Source organism: Magnolia sinica, chromosome 2 (genome assembly GCF_029962835.1).
Source record: "Magnolia sinica isolate HGM2019 chromosome 2, MsV1, whole genome shotgun sequence".
Lineage (NCBI taxonomy): Eukaryota > Viridiplantae > Streptophyta > Magnoliopsida > Magnoliales > Magnoliaceae > Magnolia > Magnolia sinica.
The window spans coordinates 5,186,295-5,212,099 of NC_080574.1; the positions used below are offsets into that span (position 1 = coordinate 5,186,295).

A 25,805-nucleotide genomic window follows, 5' to 3' on the forward strand; every position below is an offset into this window, starting at 1 on the left:
CCATCAACCACACTCGCGTGAGTATCATAGTTTTTCCAATAATTTAATTGTACGACAGATGCAAGCGTTTGCATTTTCTTAAATGGTGGGGACTTTTATGCTGGGTAATTTTTTACCTTAGACGCGACATTTCATCCAGCTTTTTTTTTCCCGCCCCGGTTAAACTAATCAAACGATAACACTCATATTTTTCAGCTACTTTTACCTACAAATCAAGAGTATTTTCATTCAAAACTTTTTTTCCTCCCTGAAAAATCTACTTCAGTAGCATAAGTTTTCAGCCATTTAAAAAAAAAAAAAAAAACACATGAAAGGTAAGCGTATATGGTGCTAATTTTTTCTTTCATGCGAATCAGTCCATTTAAAAATCCTCTCAAATTGTAGCGCTGCTGTATAGGGTATTATACCGAACACACCTCATCCAAAATCATCGCCATCCAATTGCTGACCACCGAACGGACAGTTAAAAGAAAATGGTGTTTGCTTAATATAGCCTCATCAATGTGGTCTTCATGATATCTGAATTCTGGATTAACTTACGTACGGCTAGGTGTTTCCACCATCTTAAAGATGGCCAGAACCTCGCCTTGAAGGGACTTGCACGGTAAAGACCAGATGAAGATGGACTCGGTTGACGGAACGTACTATTTTTCAGATTAGCCTAATGAATGGCTCGGATTTTATATGAGTATTTCAACTTGCCACGCGTAACGCGCTTCCATACTTCAATCTGTCCTCGCCCGGTTCAGCTCTACTTATTAACCTGCTTCCGCACTATTGCCTGCGCGGGGCCCAGCATTTTGTACATATGCCATCCAATCCGATCATTAAGTGAGCTATATCATGATGATCTAACGCATCACAAATCAGGCCCATCCATTCATTACTTGTGCCACACCATAGAAAACAATGGACAACCACCCAAAAGCTTCCTAATTCACTGGTGGCCCTCTTGATGTGTGGATCGGATTGATTTTTGGGGCGTTCATATTTCACGGTGGGGACATCAGAAGTGGGCCCTACGAGCAATCATTGTAGAAGAGGGATGGTGCTAGATCCAATCCATCCATCCATCAAGTTGGTCCGATCTTATACATGTTTTCCCAAAAATAAATATGGTCCATGCAGTATGTGCACCGCAAAATTGTAAACAGGTGGATGAGTTAGAAGATTTCAGCCAAGATTTTCATAGCCGTAAACGTTATTTTCAAACTATGGCCCACTTGAGTAGTGGATCAACTGGATTTTTGGTGTAGGGAATCGATGTAATGGTTTTGTTCTAAAGAATGGATTGGATCTTGGTCATATCATGCCATTCTGGCACATGTGTGGCGTGTACGTTAGCTTTATTTCACACGCGAGTACGCTTAGCAAATCTCTGGTGTTAATCAACGAAAATGACATGCTTTGGCGGGATATCGCTTTTCTAATCCGCCTTCTGAAAGCTGATATTTCATCTTCTTCAGCGCCGATCTCTCTCTCTCTCTCTCATGGCGAAAACCCTAGAATCTCTTCTCTCTCACGCAAATGCGCGCTTGAAGTCACTCTCCGAAGCTTCTCTAAGAAGATCCCGCTATTTTTCCTGCTTCTCAACCACCAGCAGCTGCCAGATTAGGTAACTGATGGAGATGCTTCTCTTTTCTACCTTTTTGGCTTCTTTTTTTTTTGTTTGTATCGTTTTTCTACAGTAAAACCCGCCTATGTTTGGACTCTAGGCTCTAGCATTCGAATTTGGGGAATTTCGAGGATTTTTTGTCTCTCTGAGGCGCATTCTAGCTGAATTTCGGGATTTGAGGTTTTGATGAAGGAATGGGGTACGTTAGAATTTACTCTCTTCCTGAAATGTAGTTGCTGGAAATTTTCTTGTCAGATGCTGAAGCTGCTCTGTTTTTACTGTAGGGTTTGAATCTGATAAGATTTCGAGAATTTTGTCCAATTTCTGCTGATAGTTGTATATTCTAGTTCGAAATTTGTGGAATTGAATTGGTCAGAGCTTTGGATTTGAAGTCTGGGCGATGAAATGACGTCTTTTGAGAGTTTGTTTGGTTTAACTTGAAATTGTGGTGTGAATTCCATTGAATTCTAGACAAATCTATGGTTTGAATGCGAGATATTTTTCCTTGTTCCTCCCTGTTTTTTGCTTATTTGAGGTTTACTCTGGTACAAAAATCGAGATCCTAGGTTCCCGAGATAGTAATTGCTTTATCTGTCACTAGAAGCTATCATGGCCAATTTAGATTTCTTTTTGTGTCATATCATCATTGCTTCTTTCTTGATTCTCTGTCTCTCTTTTCAGAGTACTTTTTTCTTATCTTTTGACAAAAGTTACTGCCACTTATCCAAAAGAAAAGAACTAAGAAATTGTTTGAATTTTCTTCTCTATTTGGTTATTTGAAATATAAGGGGTTAAGGAGATTTTGGTAGATTTTATCTTCTTCTTCTTCTTTTTTCCCATTCTTTCTGAGAAATTTTACAGTGGAATTCAAGATTTGAGTTATCAGTGTTTAAAAGGAGTACATTATGGTGTTTCTTTCCATTTCTAAGCATCACTTTCTAGTCGTATGCTTTTATGTCCATTCCATCTGTTCCACTTTTTGGTACTCCAAATGGTTCTGTTTCCAACCCAAGGCTTGAATCTAAGAAAGTTGTGGGGATCTTTATTTATTTTAATCTTAACATGCGTCAGAAATTTGTTTTCAGAGCTTTGCCGACTCCAAACTGATAAATTTGATATACAAACCTGCAGAATTATGAAGTTCTCTCTGACATCCTCCATCAGAAAATCTAGATCTGAGTTTCTTATTGATGTCAAGCACACATTAGGGGGTACACAAATCTGTATTGTGCAGAACAATTTCAGCTAAAAAACCGGAACCACATGACTCAAGATTTCTTCTTCTTTTCCGCCTTTCTTTTCCATTCTTGAATCCAATGAGGATTTGGGTAGAAATGCATCCTTTCGGCCTCTGCTAACCAATGGATATGGAAACGATCCCTGAGACATCTATTTTGCTTGTTTTAGCTGGAAATGGTTTTGTTAGTTCTCTTTCTTTCCCACTTTCTAGGGTCTAAATTGCATCGCATGTCCATATTCCATGGGTTTGAATTGAAGAAATTTATAGAACTCTTATCCTACTTTTTGTCTTGGAGCATATTCCAGGAGGTATTTTAGACTTGAGTTATTGCTGTTGGACCCTATTTTTCCCTTTAAAAAAAATTAAGCATCTAAATTCGTATTTGGGTGGTGATTGTTGCATAAGATCCTTTCTTTTCCCCACTTCTCAAGACTTCCGATGTCTGGTTTAGGCTTAGGGTACATATGGAGATCTCCAGAATGAGCAGGAAAATGAGACCCTTCGTAATGTTGTTTCCATTTCCAAATCTGCACCAAACATGTCATGGATCAACTATACTGAAGAAGGGGAGTGAATCATGTTCTGGTGTATCCAAATTGGATTTAGAGTTGGAATACGAGAAAGTCAGATGGAACTTGATGTAGTATTCTCCATTTTTTTTTTAAAAAAAAATGAATCAATGATAAGCAGTTTCTGAGATGCATTCTTAGAGAGTGCCGAGCTCCAACTTAGTGGTAATTAATCTGTCAAGTTTCGTTTGAGCATTTTTTTGAGCATCCCTTTTCTGCGTTTTGCTCGCCATCCTTGTAGCATCTCATGATGTTATTGCCCTTTTCATGCTCAAAATTGCTTTAGATCTGGCATAATTTAGGAAATCACCTTTCCTTTGGTAGCTCTAAATATTTGCCATTGGCTATGTTAGGAGTGGCGCTTGCATGCATGGTTTAAAATGTCTGACAAAAACTAGTTGTCCTGTCTGAGTTGACTCGGTTTTGGCCTTGAAAGAGTAGAGTCAGTTTCATCTTGACTTGGCTTGTTTTGGTCAGTTCTAGCCCAGGCTAGGCTTTGACTCATCCTAGACAGAGTCGACTTGGATTCAGTTCAAACGAGTTGCAAAATGAAACCATGGTGTAAAACCATGCTTGCCTGTGTAGTAGTTGCATTTTCGTGCATGCAACAGTCAGCGTAGTTAATTTCAAATTCTCTCCTTCCATTACTTATTCCTTTTGATAAAGGAAGTGAGATTGAATGATGCAGGGAAGGTAATGTGGAAAGCTGATATTTTCTGGTGATGATTGGCTGATTGTGGAATCATGTCGACGAGTGCTAAGTCGAAGCTTGACAAGATGAAAGTGAAAGTGGTTTTTCGGATCCAGTTCCATGCTACTCATGTAAGCTGTGCTCTGAACTTACTCTAGTCGGAATGCTGGATACATTGGCCTTACCGAACTGCTTCCTTGACAGGATTGTTCCATGATCCATCACTGAGATATCTTTTTCCTTATTTGCAATCATTTGTTAATTGAAAGATAGCTATCCTCTGATCCTTATTTGGCTAAAGGTGACTTGAAAATTAGGTAGTTTTCTTTCAGAATTTATTATTTTGCTCCGCTACCTTCTTTTCAGTCTTCAAAGGAAATGTGCTTTGATCTTTTTGTGTTTGGAAGCATAGAGATCTGATCTGAAAAAGAATTTTTGTCATTTCTCCATTTCAGAATATATTATCTTGCTCCGCCACATTATTTTCAGTCTTCGAAGGAAGTGTGTTTTGATCTTTTCCTGTGTATGGAAGCGTAGAGATATGATCTGGAAAATAATTTTTGTCATTTCTCCATTTCACATTTTATTGCATGGAGGATAGAACTTTTTAATAGGATTTTTAAATCCTATAAATAACGTACGAGAGGATATCATGGTCAGAGTTTTGGATTCATCTTGGCCGAAGAATCCGCAACAGAATTCTCCTCTCTCAGCACTTGGGAGAAGGAGACATCATGGTCCTGGCAGAGATCTCATGAATTCCCTCGATCATATTGGCCAACCTCCAAGGAAAACGACCACCACAACCCAAATAGATATCGTTGAAACAGCCTCGAAGATGATAGGACTTGGCACCAAATCCAGCTTGACTTTGCAAGCACGAAGCAAAGCCGATTTGGCATAATTTGTATCCCTAATTCCAACTGGTGCAGAAAATTCAGCAATATTATTCCCGCACCAATCACGAAGGATACCCCCCACACCAGATGGGCCCAAATTACCATCAAAGTTAACCATGGTAACTCCAAAGGAGTAACTTTCCAAGAATAGGTTCTTAGATCTACCTGAACCACACCAAAGAATTTCACTCCAATTCGAATTCATCATATGTGTTGGAATTCATCGGCATGAATTAGTATGGTATAGAACAGAGAGGAAGCACATTTCTTGGGAATAGTACAAATTCTGGCCCAATGTTTATACATGGGGTTAAGTCAAAGATGTGGTTTTATGTTGATAGGCATTAATGAAATAACCAAATATTCACTAGCTTTTGAAGGTGATGCCAAGACCAAACTGCACCCTTGGAAATGGTGATTTAACTTGTAGAGACAATTTCTGCCTCAGGCTTTTTGTTCCATGCATCTACTTTTCAAACTTCTGCATGATTGGGTTCCATGCATCTAGTTTTGAAACTTCTCCAAGCCTGAGTTTTCTTTCTGTGCTTTTTGCAGATTCCACAACCAGGGTGGGACAAATTGTTCGTGTCCTTCATTCCTGCTGATTCTGGAAAGGTAACAGGAAAGACAACCAAAGCAAACGTGAGGAATGGGAGTTGCAAATGGTCAGATCCTATCTATGAGACGACACAACTTCTCCAAGACGCTAAAACAAAAAAATATGACGAAAAGATGTATAAGCTTGTGGTGTCAATGGTATTTGTCCTTAAAATGACCTGTCTTTCCATATTAAGTCAGTATCAGCAGCAACAAAATCGTTCACCATGCTAATATTTGAGATTTGATACGAAAGAGTTACATGTTCATTTGTTCTTCTTTAAATTTATTCTGAAATTTCATCCATGAATTATATAGTGTTGAACTGAAATCATCTCTGTTCACCATCAGGGTTCTTCTCGGGCTAGCCTCGGTGAAGCAAACATCAACCTTGCTGATTATGCAGATGCATCGAAGCCATCTTCTGTTGTGCTGCCTCTTCAAGGATGCAACTTTGGATCTGTTTTACATGTGAGGATGGCTTGCCATGCAAATCTTTTGATCAAATATTTTCCGGGTTGCTAGGCCTTTCATCAATTAGTCTTTATGGAGTGTTTGAATGGGCACCAAATTCATGAATTTGGCAGTTATATTTGGCAAATTTCTAATTGGCAAACTCATTGCTAAATTCACTAATTAGCAAAATGGGCATATATCATGAACTTGGTAATTGAATAATAAAAATTAATATTCTGCAATTCATGAAGTTGGGAAACCAATGGATTCCTGGGTAAAAGCTTGAGAATGGTTCCCCACCCTACATAAAACATCCATTTTTGTAACCATTGGTCTGATGACTATGATCATTTGGCCAAAGTGATGTTTAAGAGAGGAACAATCAAAGGTGGACCCCACATGATGAAAGGTACAAAATAGTTATCCTTCATAGTATTAATCGGATTATCAACTTTTCCAAGCTATTGCCTAGATGCTTTTCATCATCTGATAAAAGTAAATTTTGAGAGATGGACAATTAGAGGTGGACCCCACATGATGGATAATGATAAAACCTTTTCTTGCATAACGATTTGGACAATCCATTTCCTAGCCATTGATTAGTGGTTAGGATCATCCAATCATAGTAATCTTTGGGAGAGATTGGCAATGAAAGGAGGGCCCCATATGATGGAGGGTCACAGTTAGGACACTCTCTAGTATAATCAATCCGGACCATCCATTTCCTAGCAATTGATTGGATGGGTAGGATCATTATATCAAAGTAAGTTTTCAGAGGGATCATAATCAAAGCTGGGCTACACGTCATGGATGGTCTAGATCAACAAATGGACCCCAAGTATAGTCAATATGGATTGTCCATCTTCGTGGCCATTGATTGGATGGTTAAGATCAACTGATCAAAGTGGATTTTAAGAGGGATGAACAAACAAAGGTGGGCCCAACATGATGGACGGTGTAGATCAGTGATAAAAAACTTCTCTATTATACTTGATATGGGTTGTCCATTTCCTTAGTCCATATTAATTATATTATAAGCGGTCCTATCAGTGATCTAGACCTTTTTTTGTATAATCAATATGGGCCATCCATTTTCGTAGTCGTGATCGTTGGTTAGGGACATCCAAAGTGGCTCTTGACGTGGGGGGGCAATCAAAGGTGTACCTCACATGATGGATGGTCCGCATCAATAATCATATTTTCTCTATCATAATAGATATGGACAACAATTTCTCAGCCATTGATTGAATGGCTAGAGTCATCCAATGTAAGTGGTTTGTGAGTGAGATGGGCAATCACAGGTGGGACTGGCGTTGTCCAAATTGTATGAATCACGATATGAGTGATTCATATTGTATTGTACAGGTGTACGATTCAAATTGTACACATAAATTGCAAATCTTAAATATTCGTACAATTATTGTACGAATCGTACGATAATAGTTAAATTGCATAAATGGCCCCAAAATTACATGATTTTTTTTTTCCTTGTTTCTTTTTATCATTTTGGTTATAAAACATGTAAAAGATCCTCTACTATGCTTGTTCATTTTTTATTTTTTATTTTTTTGGTTTTACCCACTTTATCTTCTTTTTTACCACTTTTACCATTACACATTGTTTGTATATTGTATGCATGTTCACAATTGATAATATCATGATGTGCGGTTACTTTTCATGGTATATAATGATGGGAAATGAATTGTTGATGATTTTTTTTTTATTTTTTTTTCAGTTGTTTTCAAAATTTTCATGAAATCAGAAATAATCTTATGTTTTGCAATTTGATGGGATTTAACACCTATTATGATATGTGATACGATGATGATTTTGACAACATTGGGTGGGACATATGATGAACAGCTCATACCCATGATCAAAAAAATTTATACTATAATTTATTTGGACTATCAATTTTGGTGACCATTGATTTGATGGTTTAGATTGTCCATTCTCTACTGATTTCAATGGACTTGAAAAAGGGTCTTTACTCTTGCTCCGGTGGTAGACTCTTAGGAGTTTCAACATCTGGCCAAGGGTATAGGTGGTGAAATTCCACTAGGGCGTGAGTGTGTGGGGGGTATGTGTGCATGTGTAATTTTTTTTTTTTTTAAAAAGGACTTGAGAAATTAATGCAAACCTCTTTTCCAAAGTAAAGAATAAAGATTTGATAAGGCCAAATAAACAATAAAACTACAAAATCATTAATATGACAATGAAAAACCAAGCATCAAATTTCCTGAATCATTAACTTACAGTTCCATGGTGCTACCATTAATGAGCTTCCGAACTCATGAATCGATTATTTTCATGCATCCAAACACTCCCATTGGATATTTTTGATCCATCAGGGTGATGGCTATCTAGATAACCACACTTATTACGTTCCAGTTGCAACAGTGGATTGAATCACGCCTTGAATGAGGTGGATCTACGTGTAGCTCCAACGATGTGAACTTTCCAGTTGTTGCACTTTGTTTGCATTCTCAAAAGCAATTCTGGTTTGTGGGAACTTTCTTTGCAACCTAATTTGTATACTGGGTAGCTCTTAGCTGAAAGTTATATAGCAGAGGTAGAGTTCATAAATGTGACCTTGCCGATGCTTGTATTAACTGTTCAATTTGATGCCAGGTCACTATCCAGCTGCTCACTTCTAAAACTGGTTTTAGGTACTGCTTCATGAATGCTTAGTTAGATGCTTTATTGTTCCAACCTACTCATCTTATATTGATGCTTTAGACATGTTTTATGTTCCATTGGATCCTTGCAGAGAATTTGAGCAACAAAGGGAGCTCAGAGAGAAGGGTTTCCGGGCAATCACCAACCAGAGTGTTCATGATGAACCTGCTGGAGAAGTTTCATCTTCTGCAGAAACAGCCAATGATCAGATAGTTGAGGTTTTGAAAATGTCTTTGCACCCAAATACCTATATTTATCCGATGTATGGTTTTCTAAAGCTTTTTGAAACTTGCTGTACTGCTTCTTTTTGTCCAACTATCTTCACTTCCATATGGATAAGGATAAAGCCTGTTTGTTTCACCAATTTACCCTGGTAATTAAAAGTAAAAGTGTCATCATTATGATTTCACCATTGCCAAACCAAACGTGGGAATCATTGTTCAAATGCAGATTTATTCAGGAGACAAGTAAAGGAATTTGTAATAATTGCACTTTTTCATGGCCATGAAAATTTCGAATCCAAACAGCGACATTAGTGTATTTTGGTGATGATTTGACATTCATGTACAAATGCTCTCATTATGATTTTACTGCCGATAAACCAAACACTGGAATCAATAGTCAAATGTGGGTGTTGTCAAGAGATGGGTAAAGTAATTTGTAATCATTGCACATTACCTTTACATTACTTGGTATTGCCCTAAATGATGTGGTTGGCTACATATTTTAAAAATCTGCCATTATGTTGAGCATGACCTTAGATGTTTGCTTTGCTCATCTTTGAGGTTTTTTCCCCTTTGATAATTGATTGACAATCTGTCTTTTTTTAAAAATAAAAAATAAAAATAATAATAATTTAATAGAGGTAATTAATTTTTATTAAAGGGAAGCCAAAAAGGAGATTGACAACTAATTTTTTACCGGCGCGTTGAAAAAATCTTTCTGATGAGGAGGTGGATGAGTTCTATTCATTCACTGCCAGTTTGCAAAGGAGATTTGGGATGGAGTTCTGCCTTTTTCCAATATTCATTGGGTCATGCTTGATAACGTTTTCCATATTGTCATCACGTAATGTACCGCACCCTTGGGATACAAATACATATCGGTTATCGCACAGGATATATTAGTTGTATTGCGTAATGTATCGTTGTTGTTAGGAAACACGGGGAAACATTGGAAAATTGGTCGCATTTTTCAATTAAACTTTAGGGATTGCTAAAAAGGACACTAATACACACTTAGAAAAAATCATAAAAAAAACAAGTGCATTTAATAGGTTTTCTTTGTATAGGGTCCTAATCTATGTGTTGTCTAATTGAACTGATGCAACTGTATTCAAAGTAAATTCATAAAATTTATAAATGTAAGAATACATGTATGGAAACACAAGCATTATATTCAAAAGCAAAAGAAGTAGAAAAGTAAAAATATACTAGCAAATTTCGAAAAAGATTATTATTATTTTTTTACGTTTTTAATTTATTTTTAATTAATTAATTTTTTTTTCAAAAACAAATCTCCAAATTTCCAAGAATATGTAGATTGGGTTATATACATGTTTGATTTCTTGTTTGGACACTAATATTGCAACTAATATGGAAAAAAATGGGTAAATTTCAAAATTTTCAAATTTCCACAACTCGGCCCATCTCCCCCAAATCTCGAAATTGAAACCCTAAATTCATAATATTTCATGCAAACCATGAAGAATTATGAATTTCTTATCATTTGAAACTATTTACAACATACAAAAACTGAAAAAGGAACCAAAACTAAAAAATACACATCTTTTAGAATCTGGCCCCAAGAAGTTTCCCATTTCAATTTTGAAGATTTTCTTCCAACAAACTAAAGTAAGTGGATAGGTTGAAATCACGTTACAATATAGTAAGAAAGTTTTTTTTTTTTTTTTTTTTTTTAAATTTTTTTTTAATTAATTAATTTTTTAATAAAAAAATCATTTTTGTGAAAATTTTAAGATTTTCTAGAAAAAAACATCGTTCGTTTCCTTTTATCCCATTCGATATCATACTCGATATCGATATATGGCACAATACCTTGAGAATTTATGAAGGGAGAGTGGATATATCGCACGATATCGTGATATCCATGAATATCTCAATATTGTGCAATATATTGCACAATACCATAAAAAGTGGATATTAAAGTTAGGTTTCGTATCACCCAACTGGGATAACAAATATATTGACGAATATATCGGTGATATCATAGGATACTGAAAACATTGATGCCTGGATCAGTGGCTGAGCTATTTTTATCCTGGCATGGATGTGTTTCTTGCATCAAAGATAGGACTAAATGGAGACTTGCCATGCATGTGTCTCTAAGGTGTATATGGTTGGAAAGAACAACAGGTGCTTTAAGAACAATAGGGCCTCGTCCCAAATTATTGTGAGAAGAATGTTTGATCTCATGAAGGATTGGGATCTGTGATTCCTAGTGGGGATTTTTTTTTTTTTTGGTTGGGTTTTTTTTCCTCTTTCTGTTTCTTCCCCCTTTTGTGCATGTTTAATAAAATTATCATCTTTCAAAAAAAGAAGAGAGAGAGAGAGAGAGAGAGAGAGAGAGAGAGAGAGAGAGAGAGAGAGAGAGAGCACAACTGGCTACGGTGGTCAGCGACATTAGAAGAAGAAACCCAATCAAATACATGTAACTTTGCCCTCTCAAAGATGTCCTTAACTATCCTGCTTTTGTTCCAGAAGATCCGGTTGTTCCTCTCCCTCCAAAGAGGCCATAATATAGCAAGCAAAGTTAATATCCACACCATCCTCTCTTTTCTCCCAGCTCCTCCCCCATGCCAGGCAAGGAGAAGACCCTGGATGGACGCTGGCATCACCCAAGGAATGCCAAAGAGGTCAAGAAACCTCTCCCACACCTGACTTGCAAATGCACAATTGATGAACAAGTGGTTCATGATTCCACATCCCTCAAGCGTATGTAGCAGCTGTTGGGAATTACTATCAATATTTTTTGCAAGTTCCCTAAGGTGAGCACCCTACTCCTTTCCACTAGGCAAGCAAATGCCGCCACTTGGGAGGATCCCCATAGACAATCTGCATTGGTTATGTGTCATAGACTCATAATAGGTCCTCAAAGGTTCTCCCTGTTAATCTTATTTCATTCCCTCAAACGTGTTGGTGAGTTTCAGGTATTATTATGATTATTATTATTAATTTTATGGGTAACAACATTTTTATTAAAAGAAAAGGTAAAATACAGCAGCTTACCAAACACTAAGTGGAAAGCCAAACAAGACATACAAACACAAAGGCAGGCACTAGTCACTGAGATATAAGAAACATCTAAGGTTTTCTCTCTTCACTAAAGTGTTCAGCTCATGATTGGCTTCTCAGAGTGTATGAGAAAAAGCTACACTGATTTCTTCATAGAAATCCTTCACCTCGCTGATAATGTTTGCTGCTTCCTTATTCTACCTTTTCTGACTGCCAAGCCACAGTAGCATGTTATCTTTATCACATTATGTACACTACTGGGTTATTCCCACTCATGGGTATAGATTATAAAACTGGCTGGCATAGCATTTGATATTATATAAATCAAAAGAATAGATCTCTACATTCTAATTATAATTTCAGGTCAATAAAATATAGTGATATGGATCATAAATTACCTGCAATCCAGATCAGGTGTCATGGAAAACGTAAGAGGTTTGACAATAGGTAATATTGCCTCCACTAAAGAGATGGTTTAGAAGATGTCGACAGGGTTTTCTCAAAGTGCAATGCATCTTTCATTTTTCCTTTCAGTTGCAACGACCACCACAACCGATGGTTAAGAAACTTTTGACTGACTTCCCTCATGCCAATGAAGATCTGAAAAACTGAATGACAAGTATAACAATCTAAATTGAAGGGAATTCTCTGTTTTATATACACATTTTCTCAGCCACAGATATTGCAATGGATCTGTACTTTTTGATACTCTGCACAGAAAGAGAAGGGGGATGGGAGGCATAGAAGCTGCATTGGACTTATCATTTGAAATCTCAAATTTCATTGAGTTTCACTATGGTCATCTTTTGAGGGTTTTGTCCTTCAACAGGTGTGCATGTGACTGTGTGTGTGTGCGCGCGCGCGCGTGTATTTATATACATGGGAAATGCTGGAGGGAAGATGTTTTCAAAACAGTTTGTGGTGCAACTGGTCGAAAATGGGCCCCATGTGGTGTGTCAATGACATTCAACCCATTTGACGGGTGCGCTCTGCCATGAAAATGGGACACCCTAAATATTAGGCAATCCATCCACTAGGTGGGTCACACCATAAAAAAAAAAAAAACAACAAAAAATGCCCCAAAACCAGCAAATTCAAGTGGTTAGGCCTTCCTGAATGTTGGATTGGGCTGATTTTAGGATGCCCCATCATCATGGTGGGATGCATGTGCACTTGATGCACTGGTTGGATGTCATGCACGCACCAAAGTGGGCTCCACCATATACAAACCCAGGTGGTGGGGCATGATCTGATTTGGCCTATTTTTTTAGTGTCAAAGCATCACGGTGGGATGTGGTTGATGCATGTGTTGGATGACAAACACAACCTTGTCGTCCAATCTCGATCCATGTTTCAAGTTTTGGTAGTCTAGATTTTCTATAATAGATGGGGTTCCTGCTGGTGATAGGCTTGGGTTTCCTTTATTTTTTAGGTTCCTGGGTGTATGGAGATCTTTGCAAAATGCTCATTTTTTTGTCGACATGAAAGTAGGACCCTTAATCAGTCTCTTAACTAACGAACAAGTTGCAAGATCCTTGACAGTCGACTCTGCTTCAAGTTAGAGCAAATGATCACCCAGATCCATAGCTCAACTGGCAGACTGAGTGGAGATACCTCGTTTCAACTCTTGAGGTCTTGGTATCGATCCCTAGTGGGGGTGGCTAACATGGAGTGTGTGTACTGACATGGGTGTGTACTAACAAGCTAACCCAACTAATAATAATAATGATGATGATGATAATAATAAATAAAAATAAAATAAAATAAAATTAGAGCAAATGATCTAGGCAACCCATTCAAAATGAGGTGTCTACATTAATCCTGAAAAATGTCTGGAAATGAGAACATTATTCAAGTGATTTCTAAGACTTAAACTGACGATAGTATCAATAACTTCTGATGTTCCTTAGACCTTGATGCTTATTCTCATTGAAGAATATTTTCATTTATCAAGTTTCTAGTTTCCACCTACTGAATAGTGTTGAGCCCAACATATTGGTGGATTTTTACCATTTTTTGCTAACTTATAATGATCTTGATGTGCGATGTGTGCTTCTACCTATGAATTATAGAATTGGAAAATGTCAAATAAAACCTCATTTTGCAAAAGCTTTTTTCTGTTTCTAATGATCATCTCTGTTTTTATCTCTATATTTTGTTTCATGACATTAGTCTTGATGGTGGTGGTGGTGACTTTTTTTCTTTTTTCACTATTATACTAGGTGAATGCAAGGGTTAGATTTAAATCAGACTCTGCTGAGCTTCCTTCACTTGAAGAAGAGGGGGAATTGAATGAAGATTACATGGACTCAGCTGTTGGAATTGATGGTTCATCTCATACTTCAGAAAGTTTGTATGCCGAGAAACATGATATTTCCAGTATCCATGAAGTTGATAGCCTTAGGAGTGCAATCTCTGTTGAATTAGGTGGATCTTCTCTAAGCCAAAGCCCTCGGCCTGACAATGGAGACCAATGTGATCCTCGCCTCGCGGCACAAGGGAGCAGTGACTGGGTTCATGGATGGAGTTCAGATTATTCAGTGGACAATGATTTAGCCACTGCTTATGAGGAAAATAGTAGACTTAGAGGAAGCTTGGAGGTAGCTGAGTCATCTATTTCAGACCTTAAGCTGGAAGTGAGCTCTTTACAAAGCCAGGCTGATGTTTTAGGCACAGAAACACAAAGGTTTGCCCAGGAACTTGCTGCAGATATTGCTTTAGGAGAAGAACTGTCAAGAGAAGTTTCTATACTGAAATCCGACTGTACAAAACTCAAAGGTGATATTGAAAAACTCAAACATTCCAAAGCAAGACAGCATTTTCATAGCACAGAAACTGAATTGCTGAGCAAAGAGGTGTGCTGGACAAAGTGTGACCTGTTGGAGGGTTCTTCATTTGATAGTAAGATTGGGGCAAATGATATTGGAAAATATCAAGATTGCTTAGCACATGATGTACAGATGAGGTTGCGACAGGGACTGTCGCTTATGGAGGATACAGTACGAGCAATTCAGAACAAGGCATGCCAAGATCAGGGAATGGACTTGGCCTTCCTTCAGCCTGACCTAGAGGCATTGGAATCTGTTGTGCAAGGTCTTAAAGAAGGAATCTGGCAAGTGACTCCTCTGCAAAATATACGAACAGGAGAAAGAACCAGTGTTAAGGCAGTTGGAGTAATGGGTGTAAACTCTGAGCAGGCTGTCTGGGGAGATGGGCCAAAGGGGTGTGATGCAGAATGTTTTCCCTCTAAAGGCACGGTTAATTCTGTAGGTACATCTCTTCAAGTGTTGCAGGAACTTGACCCCCTAAAAAATGACCTAGAAGCTGCTGATGTGACTAACAAAAAATTTTCTGAACTTTCAAGTGAGTTAGAACAGAGCAAAGCTGAACGTGAAAATCTCATGAGAAAAATTGACCAGATGGAGTGCTACTATGAAGCAGTCATTCAGGAGCTCAAGGAATGTCAGAAACAAATGCTAGATGAGTTGCAGAACCTCAGACATGAGCATTCTGCTTGCATTTACACAGTATCTGATTTAAAAAGTCAGATTAATGGAATGCACCAAGACATTAATGAGCAGCTCCAAAGATCTGCCGAAGACAGGTGTAACTTAGATGATCTTAACAGGGAGCTTGAGAAGAGGGCCATTGCCTCCGAGACAACACTAAAAAGGGCCTGCTGGAACTATTCTATTGCTGTTGGCCAGCTACAAAAGGACCTTGAACTGCTCTCTTTCCAGGTCGTTTCTCTGTTTGAAACAAATGAGAAACTTGCTCAGCAAGCTTTTACAGAAGTTTCCCAACTAGGTTTTCGGGAATATATTGAAGAGCCTTCTGACGATGTACACTCATGCTTGCAGAAGGATGATTCTGAATCTGCACTCCTGAAAGCACATCATGAAGCAAAGTTGCATGAAGTTCAAGCAGACACTGTCATATCTGGGGAAACCAAGCCTAAACTGCCTCCAAAGCAGAATGTTCCGTCTGTGGAGCTCAGTGAAAGGCCTAAGAAGCTGTTGAATGAAGACATTCTTTGTGAGGAAGTGAAAAGATCCCTTCATTTGCAGGAAGAGCTCCACCAGGAGGCAGAACAAGAAATTTCTGAAATGCATGAGCTGAACTTGCGTTTGGAAGTATTTTCAAAAGTCCTACAAGAATCTCTGCGTGAAGCGAATGTTGGAATTAGGCTCATAAAGAAAGAGAGGGATGAATTTGCACAGCAGCTAGAACATTCTGCTGAGGTTGAGTTGCTGATGCTTAAGCTGCAGGCTGCACTGGACGAGGTAGAAACTCTGAGGGAATCTGAGGCCAAGTGCATCATCAAATGCGATGATTTGGCATTGAAAAATCATACCCTGGAAGTGAAACTAAAAAGTATTTCAGATGAGAATTGTCTTCTTACTCAAAATGTTACAGAATGCGATATATTATTTGATGAGTGCGCAAGTTATAGAAGCAAGCATGAGGCTTGCTCTGCAGAAAAGAATGGCCTAGAAAATGCACTGAAACAGGAAAGCTTAGAAAAAAGTCATCTTCAGAGGGAAAATATCTCTCTAGTTGAAGAATTGAAAGCCTTGCAAGCAGAATTTGATAAACAGTTGTCTGTGAAAGATAGTCTGGAGAAAACTGTTGCTTTCATGCAAGATAGGTTGGGGGATCTGAGGTCTAGAATGGTTTCCTATAATGAGCAAACCAATGGACCAACCCTTTTTAGTAAATCTATGCAGCAAGAATCAGAGGATGAGAACTTCATGACCATCTTCTTGCATTTGGAAGAGCTTCAGCAGAGTGCATATATAAAGATTCTTCAACTCAGTGAAGAGAAGCAGGAACTGAAACAAAAGTTTGAATCTGATCTCAGAGATATGGCAACTAAGCTAGATATGGCAAACACACATGCAGAAAAGCTTCGGATAGAGCTTCAAGATGTTGAAGATAAACTTACGATAAGATCAGAAGTGGCAGAAAAATATGCAGAGCAGAACAGAGAGCTGTCTTCAAAACTCGATGTCTTGGAAACCAAGCTGCAGCATGTTACTAGTGAAAACAAGGACCTTGCTCAAAAGATCCTGACTCTTGATTGCGTCAACAGGGAACTGGAGAAGACAAAATTGTCCGTTATGGATTGTATGCAGGAAAACAAAGCTTTAATGATATCTTTACAGGCTGGGAATGAGGCATCTCTCCAACTGGAGAAAGAGATTAGTGGCTTAAAAGAAAGTTTGAGATGTGCGCATGATGAATTGCAGTCTGATAGAGGCTTGAGAGGTGAATCGGAGGCTACAGTTAGAGATCTTACCTCTCAATTGAACGTGAAACATGAGCAGGTGCTATCTTTTGATGATCAGAAAGCTGCCTTGGTCCATCTCAGGCAACAGTTATTGGATCTGGAATTGGAGAAGTCAAGAGTGAGGAATCTCTTGTTGCATAGTGAGGAATGCCAAAGAAAGGTGGATGAAGATGATTCATCCCTTCGTCTTAAAGTTATGGATCTGGAAACTTATTTGGAAACCATGCATGCATACCTGTTAGCTGCTGAAGTTGAAGTTGTTTTCACAGAAAATCAGTTCTGGAGTAGGGTGCAGGAGCTTCTTGAAAGACTAAGCTCTTTAGAGAGGTGCAATGAGGATCTTCTTTTGAAGCACCTGGATGTAGTGACCAAGCTGAATGGTCACATGGCTGGCGAAGCACAATGCATTGAAGAAAATGCAAAATTGATGATGGCTCTCCAGTCGTTGAAGTCTGAGTTGGAAACCAATGTCAGTGAGAAGAGAGAGCTTGCTGATTACGTGGATAAAAGAAGTTCTATGTGGGCTGAACTCGAGAATTGTAAGACTATGGCAGTCGTGGTGGAAGCTGAAGCTAGTCAAGAGAAGCATAGGCAGATTGAACAATTGAAAAGCATGCTGATGAGTTCTGAAGAAGAGATGGATAATCTGCAGTCTTGTAGGGATGAGCTGGAAATCACAGTTATAGTCCTTAGATCCAAGTTGGATGAACAAGCTGCCCAGTTATCATTGCTGCAGGAATATGAGGATGAGCTGATGAAGTTACGGCATGAGGAAAAGCTTCAGATAGAGCTTCAAGATGGTGGAAAAGATGCAGCAAACATTGTTGCTGCAGATGATGTAAATAAGGTGGATAGGCTGACTTTCTCAGACAGTGCTAATATGTTGAGCTCATTCAGAGAAGCAAAAGATGCATCACTAGTTTCCACGGATGAAATGAAATCGCATTCCTTAGAGGTAATCTAACTTTTCTCTGGTATCATCCTTTTCATTTGTATTTTGTTGGCTTGTAGAGAATAACCTGATCGACAATGATGCTGAGTACTTGGGCAAGAATATTTTCTTTTTCTTGTTTCCTATTCCCCTCCCAAGCACCAGAAGAGAGGTGTCTCTAAAGAAAAAATCCTCCATATGCTATCACCCTTCCTTGTTCAATCTATCCTCACCTTTAGTTGAATTTCTTTAAAATCAAGGGCTCTTAATTTCAATTAGAATTGCTTATCTTGTTGACTTTTATCTAACCAGAGCTTAAGAAGGTCGTGTGAGTGTGTGTGTCTATATATATATATATATATATGGGAAATGGTACTATGAGGTCGACCTCATGGGAACTTCCCATGAGGCTGAGCTGTGTGGGCCCCACCGTGATGTGTGTTGAACATCAACACCGTGCATTTGATGGGTCCCCTTTAGTTTATGGGAGATCCCAAAAATCAGCCATATACGGAACTCATGTGGGCCATACCATCTAAAACCATGTTAAGACATGCCTAAAACATATAAAAGCACTTGGTGGGGCCCACCTGAATTTTGGATGCACCTGAAACTTGCTCTGACCCCTCATCCAAGTGGGACACACACATTGTATGGGCTGGATTTGTGAACCACGTCTCAGTGGGCCCAATAAATGATTATGAATGTTTTAATGGGAGGGTAACCCCTCTCAACTGTTGTTTGTGGTGTGGCCCACCCAAGTCATGGATTGACTTGATTTTTAAGCCCGTGGCCCACCATGGAATGGCACATCTGACTGATGGGGTAGATGTTCGACGCACATCACGGTGGGGCCCACACAGCTCGACCTCATGGGAACTCCCATGAGGTCGACCTCATAGTACCATTTCCCTATATATATGTATGTATGTATATAGAATGATGTATTCATGACATATATACTTTGTATTTTATGCCAGCAGGTTAGATGAACCACAAGCTTATTGGATAAATAAATACTTACACATATTATCAGTGAAGTTGTCTAAACAAATTAACAGTTCTAAAAGCCCTTGCATGTCGCTGAAATGTGTTGTTTTTCTCTGAGGGCCTCTTTGAATTTGGGGGGAAAGAAGAGAAAAGTGTAATGATTATCCAGTGATGGATTCCTATGTTTTTTTGAAAGGTAACTATAATATTATTGAGATGACATATATGAGATATTTATGCCAAAATTACAAAATAGAAGACCAAGATAATGAAGAAAGAGGGCACTCAACAAGAGCCTTTATACTTGATGCCCAAACCATTACTCCAGCTTTGTCCTTCTAAAGACCTCCGACGCTGACGTTCTCCGATTCCAGAAACATCGGTCGTTCGTTTCTTCCCATAAGGCCTAAATACCTGCTAGAAGAGATAGCCACCAAATCATCCTCCTTTTCTGCCCAACTCCACTCTTGTGCCATGCTAGGAAGAGACTATCAGTGGTTCCCTGCGTCACTCACCAAACTTTGAAGGTATTAAAGACTCGCTCCTGCACCTCTCTAGTGAATCTACAATGGATAACAAGATGATCGACCTACTTTGTGTTCCTCACGTAAAAAATATATTTGGGATCACTATCTTCCTCTTTTAAAGATTGTTAAGAGTAAGCACCTTGTTTCTTCATACCAATCCTGCAAATGCTGCAACCTTGGGAGGAGCTCCATAGGACCAAATGAATGAGGTGTGAGCTTTGTGCTCCCCTAGAATATGCTTATGCATCATACTGTGGAATGACTGAACAGAAAACTAGCTAGATCTCTATCGCCTGCAATGGGATGGTAGCTTTGAAGCCACAACAGTAATCGGATGCAATCTTTCACTTCATCATCTGTCAAATTCCTCTGACATGGGGGGAGCCAAACCTCCAAATCACCCGAGACTAAGAAGCACCAAGCAATGGGCACATTTGCTTCCGGAGATTATCTTGCTAACCTTGGGAATGTCTCACATGCTGCCCTGTCGCCACACTAAACACCCTCCCCAAAGCGGATCCACGATCCATCACCCAATAAGAAACCGATCTTCTCCGTGAACTTGGTAGCCAGCTTAGCAATTTCCTTCTCACAATGTTAATGCCCTGCATAAGGAGGATTCTTTGGTCCACCACCCCCATCCTTTATACTGTGCTTGCTAATATTCACCTCTTTCCATATACTTTCTTCTTCCGTTCTGAATCTACACACCATTTGCTCAACAACCCTAGTATGCACACCCCCTTCCCTGTATGGCTTACACACATCTTCCCACTTCACAAGATGAAACTTGGTACTTTCCTTCTGCACTTTGCCACAAGAAGACATGAATCTTACAAATCTATCCAAAATAGCAGCTGGACACCTAAATAGAGACATAATGTGGTAGGTTTGACATGGATGCTTTCTTATCAATGTTAATCTTCCACCCAATGAAAGATGACGACCTTTACACCTTGAGAGTTTCCTTTCAAACCTTTCAATCACCTTATCTTATGGATTCTAGGAGCACTTTAAAACATGGATTCCCATGGATTCCTTTTTTGGGAGTCTTGTTTGGATGGCAAGTGGAAATCTTATATTCCTCTTACAATTTTCACCTTTTGTCGTGTGAGAATTTGACTGTAGGAAAGGCTAATGATTGCTATTTCCAATCTCACTATTTCCTTTGCTATCTAAACAATGTATAAGGTCCAAACAATGGAGAAGCCTTATTTTTTATTTTCTTTTCCCACAATCCAAACAGTCACTTAAAAAAAGTGAAATCTTTGAAAAAAATCGTTGTACAACTGTTTGCAAAGAATTCATTCATTGTTCATTTAAGTTGTACTTTTGTCAACATTCTTCCTATTTGTCTTTACCTTGAAATATCCACTTCCATGTGCTGTTTGGATTTATGTACTTTCTGCCTGCATAAAATCCTGACAAAACCTGAGGTTTATAATGTCTAAAAACCATCTATATCCCAAGTCCCAACATATTCTATTGGACAGTAGTCAGTGCTGCAATTCTTGGCATGATCCTAAAATGCTCAGGTACACACCTCACCTACACATCGATGCTCTTTTGGTTGCATATTTTGGTGAGTCTGCAGTGACCTGTATCCGGTGCAAGCAGCCTGCCACATGCCTTGAAGTGTGCATCTTGGTGCCTTTGTTGGCACTACGTCGTTTGGTGTAACTGGCATCGAACTGCTAGACAAACCTCAGAAGGTTGTGCACTTATTTTGTGATTGTATGTAAGTAGATTTTAACAGGATGGTGTCATATCTCAAAGCAGTCTTGTGGTTTCAAGGCGTGTGCTCTTGCATCAAGAAACCTTGTTACAAAATAGCATGAAGCATGCAGCTCTTATCAATGAGGCGTACATTTAGTTGGCTCTTTTTTCTTTTCTTTTCCTTATTTTCTTCTTCTTCTTTTTTTTTTCTGTTATACACGCATGTGGAGAAGTTTCCACTCGGTCACTTCATGGTCATCATCATCATCATAGCCTTGTCCCAGCCATGTCAGCCGGCATTATGAATCCTGTTTCTCTAGTCATTCATGTCCACAGCCCTATCTTCATTTAAGTGAAGAAACCTTTATAACCCTTGTCGCCACCTCGATCAAAGTTTATTTAGGCCTTCCCCTCATCCAACTTGTAGGCCCTTCAACCCTAATTAAAGTACCCTTCCCTACTGGGCCCATCTCCAGTTCCCTTAGCATGTGACAAAACAGGATACATGGCGATGATGATGATGATGGGACCACTCTTAGTCTTAGGCTTCTTGGGATGACCTCATTTGTGATTCTTTCATAGTCTTCCCACACCATCTCCACATTTTCATCTCTGCAATGCTTATCCTTATTCATATTTCCTCCTAATTCCCCAATGCTCCTCTATTCATCTGTCTCGGAAACAGTGTTCGAATTATCTCCGATATTATCGAAATATCTCCGATATTATCTTTATCTCTAGCTCAGCGATACCGATAACACTGGTAGCGATACCGATAACGCTAGTAGTGTCAGAAATTTCAGGTATTAACAATGTATTGCTAAGTATCACCAACATATCAATATCGCTAATGTAATCACCAATATTTTCAACTATGTAAATTTTAGGTGTCGCTTGTATTGCCAATGCATCAATATCGCCAATGTATCACCAATTTTTTCGACTATGAAAATTCTAGGTAATGCTTGTATCATAAGTGTATCGACAATAATTTACTATTTCAATTTTGTATTCATGGGCACATGGTTGTATGTAGTGTTCAATTTTTCATTGATAATACTAATAATATCTCGATATTATCGATATCACAATATGCACGATATTGAGACCACAATCTTTCGTTTCCTTTCCAATTGTTGATGATTTCTTGGTGAAATATCATGCGTTGTTGATATTTTGCAATATCAATGGATGTTTGGATGGATAAATAGGCTGGATGGGATGGTTGGACTGATTTCTTACAATGGCACATGCTTTTAAGGTCCCATTAAATGGAAACTTGCTATGTATGTATTCTTTTTACAATTGTTTTATTTCTATATATGCAAATATGTCCATTTTAACATCTCCTGAAGTTTCGCTGAAAATTCCACCATTTTTCCGATGTTTCCCCACATTTATTGTTATCAGCAATATTATCGGCGATATCGATATTGTTTTTGTATCCCTGGCTAGCGAAACTTGTAGCGATATCGATACTTCGAACACTGCTCAGAAAACCTTGTCCCTTTTAGGTTCTATCAAATCACTAAAAATTTATAAAGCATAGTGTCTATCAGTTGCCATTGATCTCTGTTTCCAAGTAATGCAAGATGGTTCTTGAACAAGACGATAGCTTGCAATTTGTCTGCTTCAGTATCGTATCTGCAGCCTCTTGTAAAGCCTTTGCCACATGCATGCAGTTGGGAAGGATGAAAAATGAATATGTGGCTTCACTTCTTCCAGAAGATGAGCATCATTCAGCCCCAGGCTTTCATGGTTTACAAGGAGAACTGTTGCAATTACACATGGTATATAGACATTTTTCATCAATCTCGTGAAGTCTTTTAAATTTCTCCTCTCAAACTCAATACAAAAATGTTCTAATCCTTTTCAACAGGCAAATGAACGATTGGGAAGCATATTTCCTTTATTTAACAAATTTTCAGGCAGTGGGAATGCACTAGAAAGGGTACTTGCGCTGGAAATCGAGCTTGCTGAAGCATTGCAAGCAAAGAAGAATTCAAGCATTCATTTTCAGAGGTACATTTAACTTGGAACCTTAATAATGATTGATAGTGTCGCATTTATTTTACTGTGGAAAGGGTTTCCAATGATGCATACGCATTTTAAATAGGTGTTTTTTTAATCGATCTCCTAGTGTTATTATAATCCATCAATCTACTTAGTGTTATTTTATGAAAAATGACTGACCATTAAATGTTATGGCCACTATATTGCCAATGATTGTTGTTATGTAACAGAATAATGGATGTTATCTATACGACTTCTACTTTTCTGTCTTTAAATATTACCATTATGTTATGACACATGATGCTGTTTCTCTAAAAAACAGCCGTTATTCCTTTGTGGGCCCAAACATTTTCCTTTTTCCTATTTTCCTTCACACAGCCTCCTTTACTACTAAATGGGTAACATCAGTCAGCCATTGTGATGTCAGAACACTGTTTTTTATTTAACCTCGATGGAACAGGCCTTGATCCCCATCCTAACAATCTGTTTACTGCTAATGGATAACGCCACTCGGCCATTGTGAAGTCTTGACGTGTCTTTTCTCTTTTCTGGTCTGTTGTGGTTCAGTTCATTCCTCAAACAGCATAATGATGAAGAAGCGATATTCAAGAGCTTCAGAGACATCAATGACCTGATCAAAGACACGCTCGAAGTGAAGAGCAGGTATGCAGCGGTAGAGACCGAGCTGAAAGACATGCAGGAACGCTACTCCCAACTCAGCCTGCAGTTTGCAGAGGTGGAGGGAGAGAGACAAGAACTGGTTATGGCACTCAAGAATGTAAGGCCGCCCAGGAAACCCTAGACATCATCATTACTTCTTCTCAGGAAGTTTGGAATTTCAAGTTGCGTGCCGCTTGGGGCTGCCCATCCATGGGCCCAGTCCTATACCCTCTGAAGAAAAATGATAAGGGCATCATTTTGGATCTGCCATGAGCTGTAATTATGAGTACTGTAAGCTGGGATATGCATAATAAAACACACTGCATTTATCATCGGTGGTCGGCAAATCGAATGGATTTATCGACACTGTTCACGTATACAATGTGTATGATAATTGTTCATATGTGGGTCTGTAATATATATTGCATGATGTACATTTGGGTCATATTCTTTGGTTTGATCTTATGGCTCTTTTTAAAGGAAATGTGTTTTTTGGAGGCAGATGCGTTTGTGTAAAGAGCTATCGTTAGTAATGCAGGATTGTTTTTTTGCATCAAAGGAATTTGTTTGCTTGCAGGTTTTAGTCACCAGATTATTATTATTTTTGGGTTTTTTTTTTTTTTTTTTTTTTAAGGGTTATGCCAATGTTTGCTTTTTGCACACTCACCTCTCCACACACATGCCAACATATCAAGAGTGGCCCCTGCTGTCAGGATAACTGTATGGAATGATCAAGCTGATCCACTCATCAGGTGGGGCACTCTGTACGAAAAGAATGGGTGTTTTAATAAACTCGCCGGTACCATCCAAAGCCCAGGTTTTTATGCATGGTCACTTGGCAAAGAGGACCACCTTATGAACTAGTCGGATGTCCCACACGCTTGCCAGGTTGGCGCATGCACTGTTTTAAGATGAATGTGGACAGGGGCCCCCGTGGGGTTAGCAAAATCTCCCAGACTGGAAGGTCCTAACAGCCGTGGATTGTAGGACACGATTTCCTGCGAAATCCTTTTGCAGAAAATGCCTGCTGAAGGATGCTGGGTGGGGCCCACCGCAATGTTTGTTAGAAATCTATCCCGTCCACTCCATCTGTCATTTTAGGAAATGCAATAAAAAATGAGGTGGATCCAAAACTAAAGTAGGCCACATGAGAGGAAACAGTGGGGATTCAGTGAGCACCGTTGAACCATTCTTATGGCCATAAAAATTTTGTATCAGGCTTTTTTTTTTTTTTTTTTGTGTGTTTTCACTTCATCCCAGTGGGTTTGACCTTATAAACAGTTTGGATGGCATATAAACATCAAGGTGGAGCCCAGGAAGGTTTCAACGGTAGGAATTTCTTTCCCCAGTTTTCCTTCTGGTGTGACTCACTTGAGTCTTGGATTTACTTCATTTTTAGTCCCAAGTCCTAAAATGAACTGGCAAAATGGATGGGCGGGGTGGATTTCTCACAAACATCACGGTGAGCCCCACCCAGCATCCCTGTGCAGTAACTTCCTTGCAAAACCTTTCGCAGGAAATCCACGTCCTGGATTGCATATTGACACTGCCGGTAGCCACGTTGCTACTGAACGTTACTCTGGCTTCACCATGATGTATGTGTTTTTTCCACGCCGTCCACCCATTTTGGATCATTATTTTAGGGATGAGCCCAAAAATGAGGCAGATCCACATCTCA

At 38.9% G+C, this 25,805-nt stretch overlaps 1 protein-coding gene across 5 annotated transcripts; it reads left to right on the forward strand.

The window, feature by feature from the left end:
• Positions 1–1,438: 1,438 nt before the first annotated feature.
• On the forward strand, positions 1,439–24,710 carry LOC131232568 (uncharacterized). 5 transcript variants are annotated; one of them, XM_058228884.1, is made up of 10 exons: positions 1,447–1,615; positions 4,113–4,246; positions 5,570–5,770; positions 5,963–6,082; positions 8,699–8,736; positions 8,838–8,964; positions 14,223–18,245; positions 23,137–23,244; positions 23,334–23,476; positions 24,035–24,710. In XM_058228884.1, exons 2-10 carry the CDS (start codon positions 4,169–4,171, stop codon positions 24,267–24,269), a joined length of 5,073 nt encoding a protein of 1,690 aa, XP_058084867.1. In that variant the 5' UTR covers positions 1,447–1,615; positions 4,113–4,168; the 3' UTR covers positions 24,270–24,710. The 5 variants fall into 5 exon arrangements, with proteins under 5 accessions (XP_058084902.1, XP_058084867.1, XP_058084893.1 ...); XM_058228890.1 differs by lacking the exon at positions 1,447–1,615 and adding an exon at positions 1,683–1,814; XM_058228919.1 differs by lacking the exons at positions 23,137–23,244; positions 23,334–23,476; positions 24,035–24,710 and adding an exon at positions 18,319–18,529 and having other exon boundaries at positions 1,439–1,615; positions 14,223–18,238.
• Positions 24,711–25,805: the final 1,095 nt, after the last annotated feature.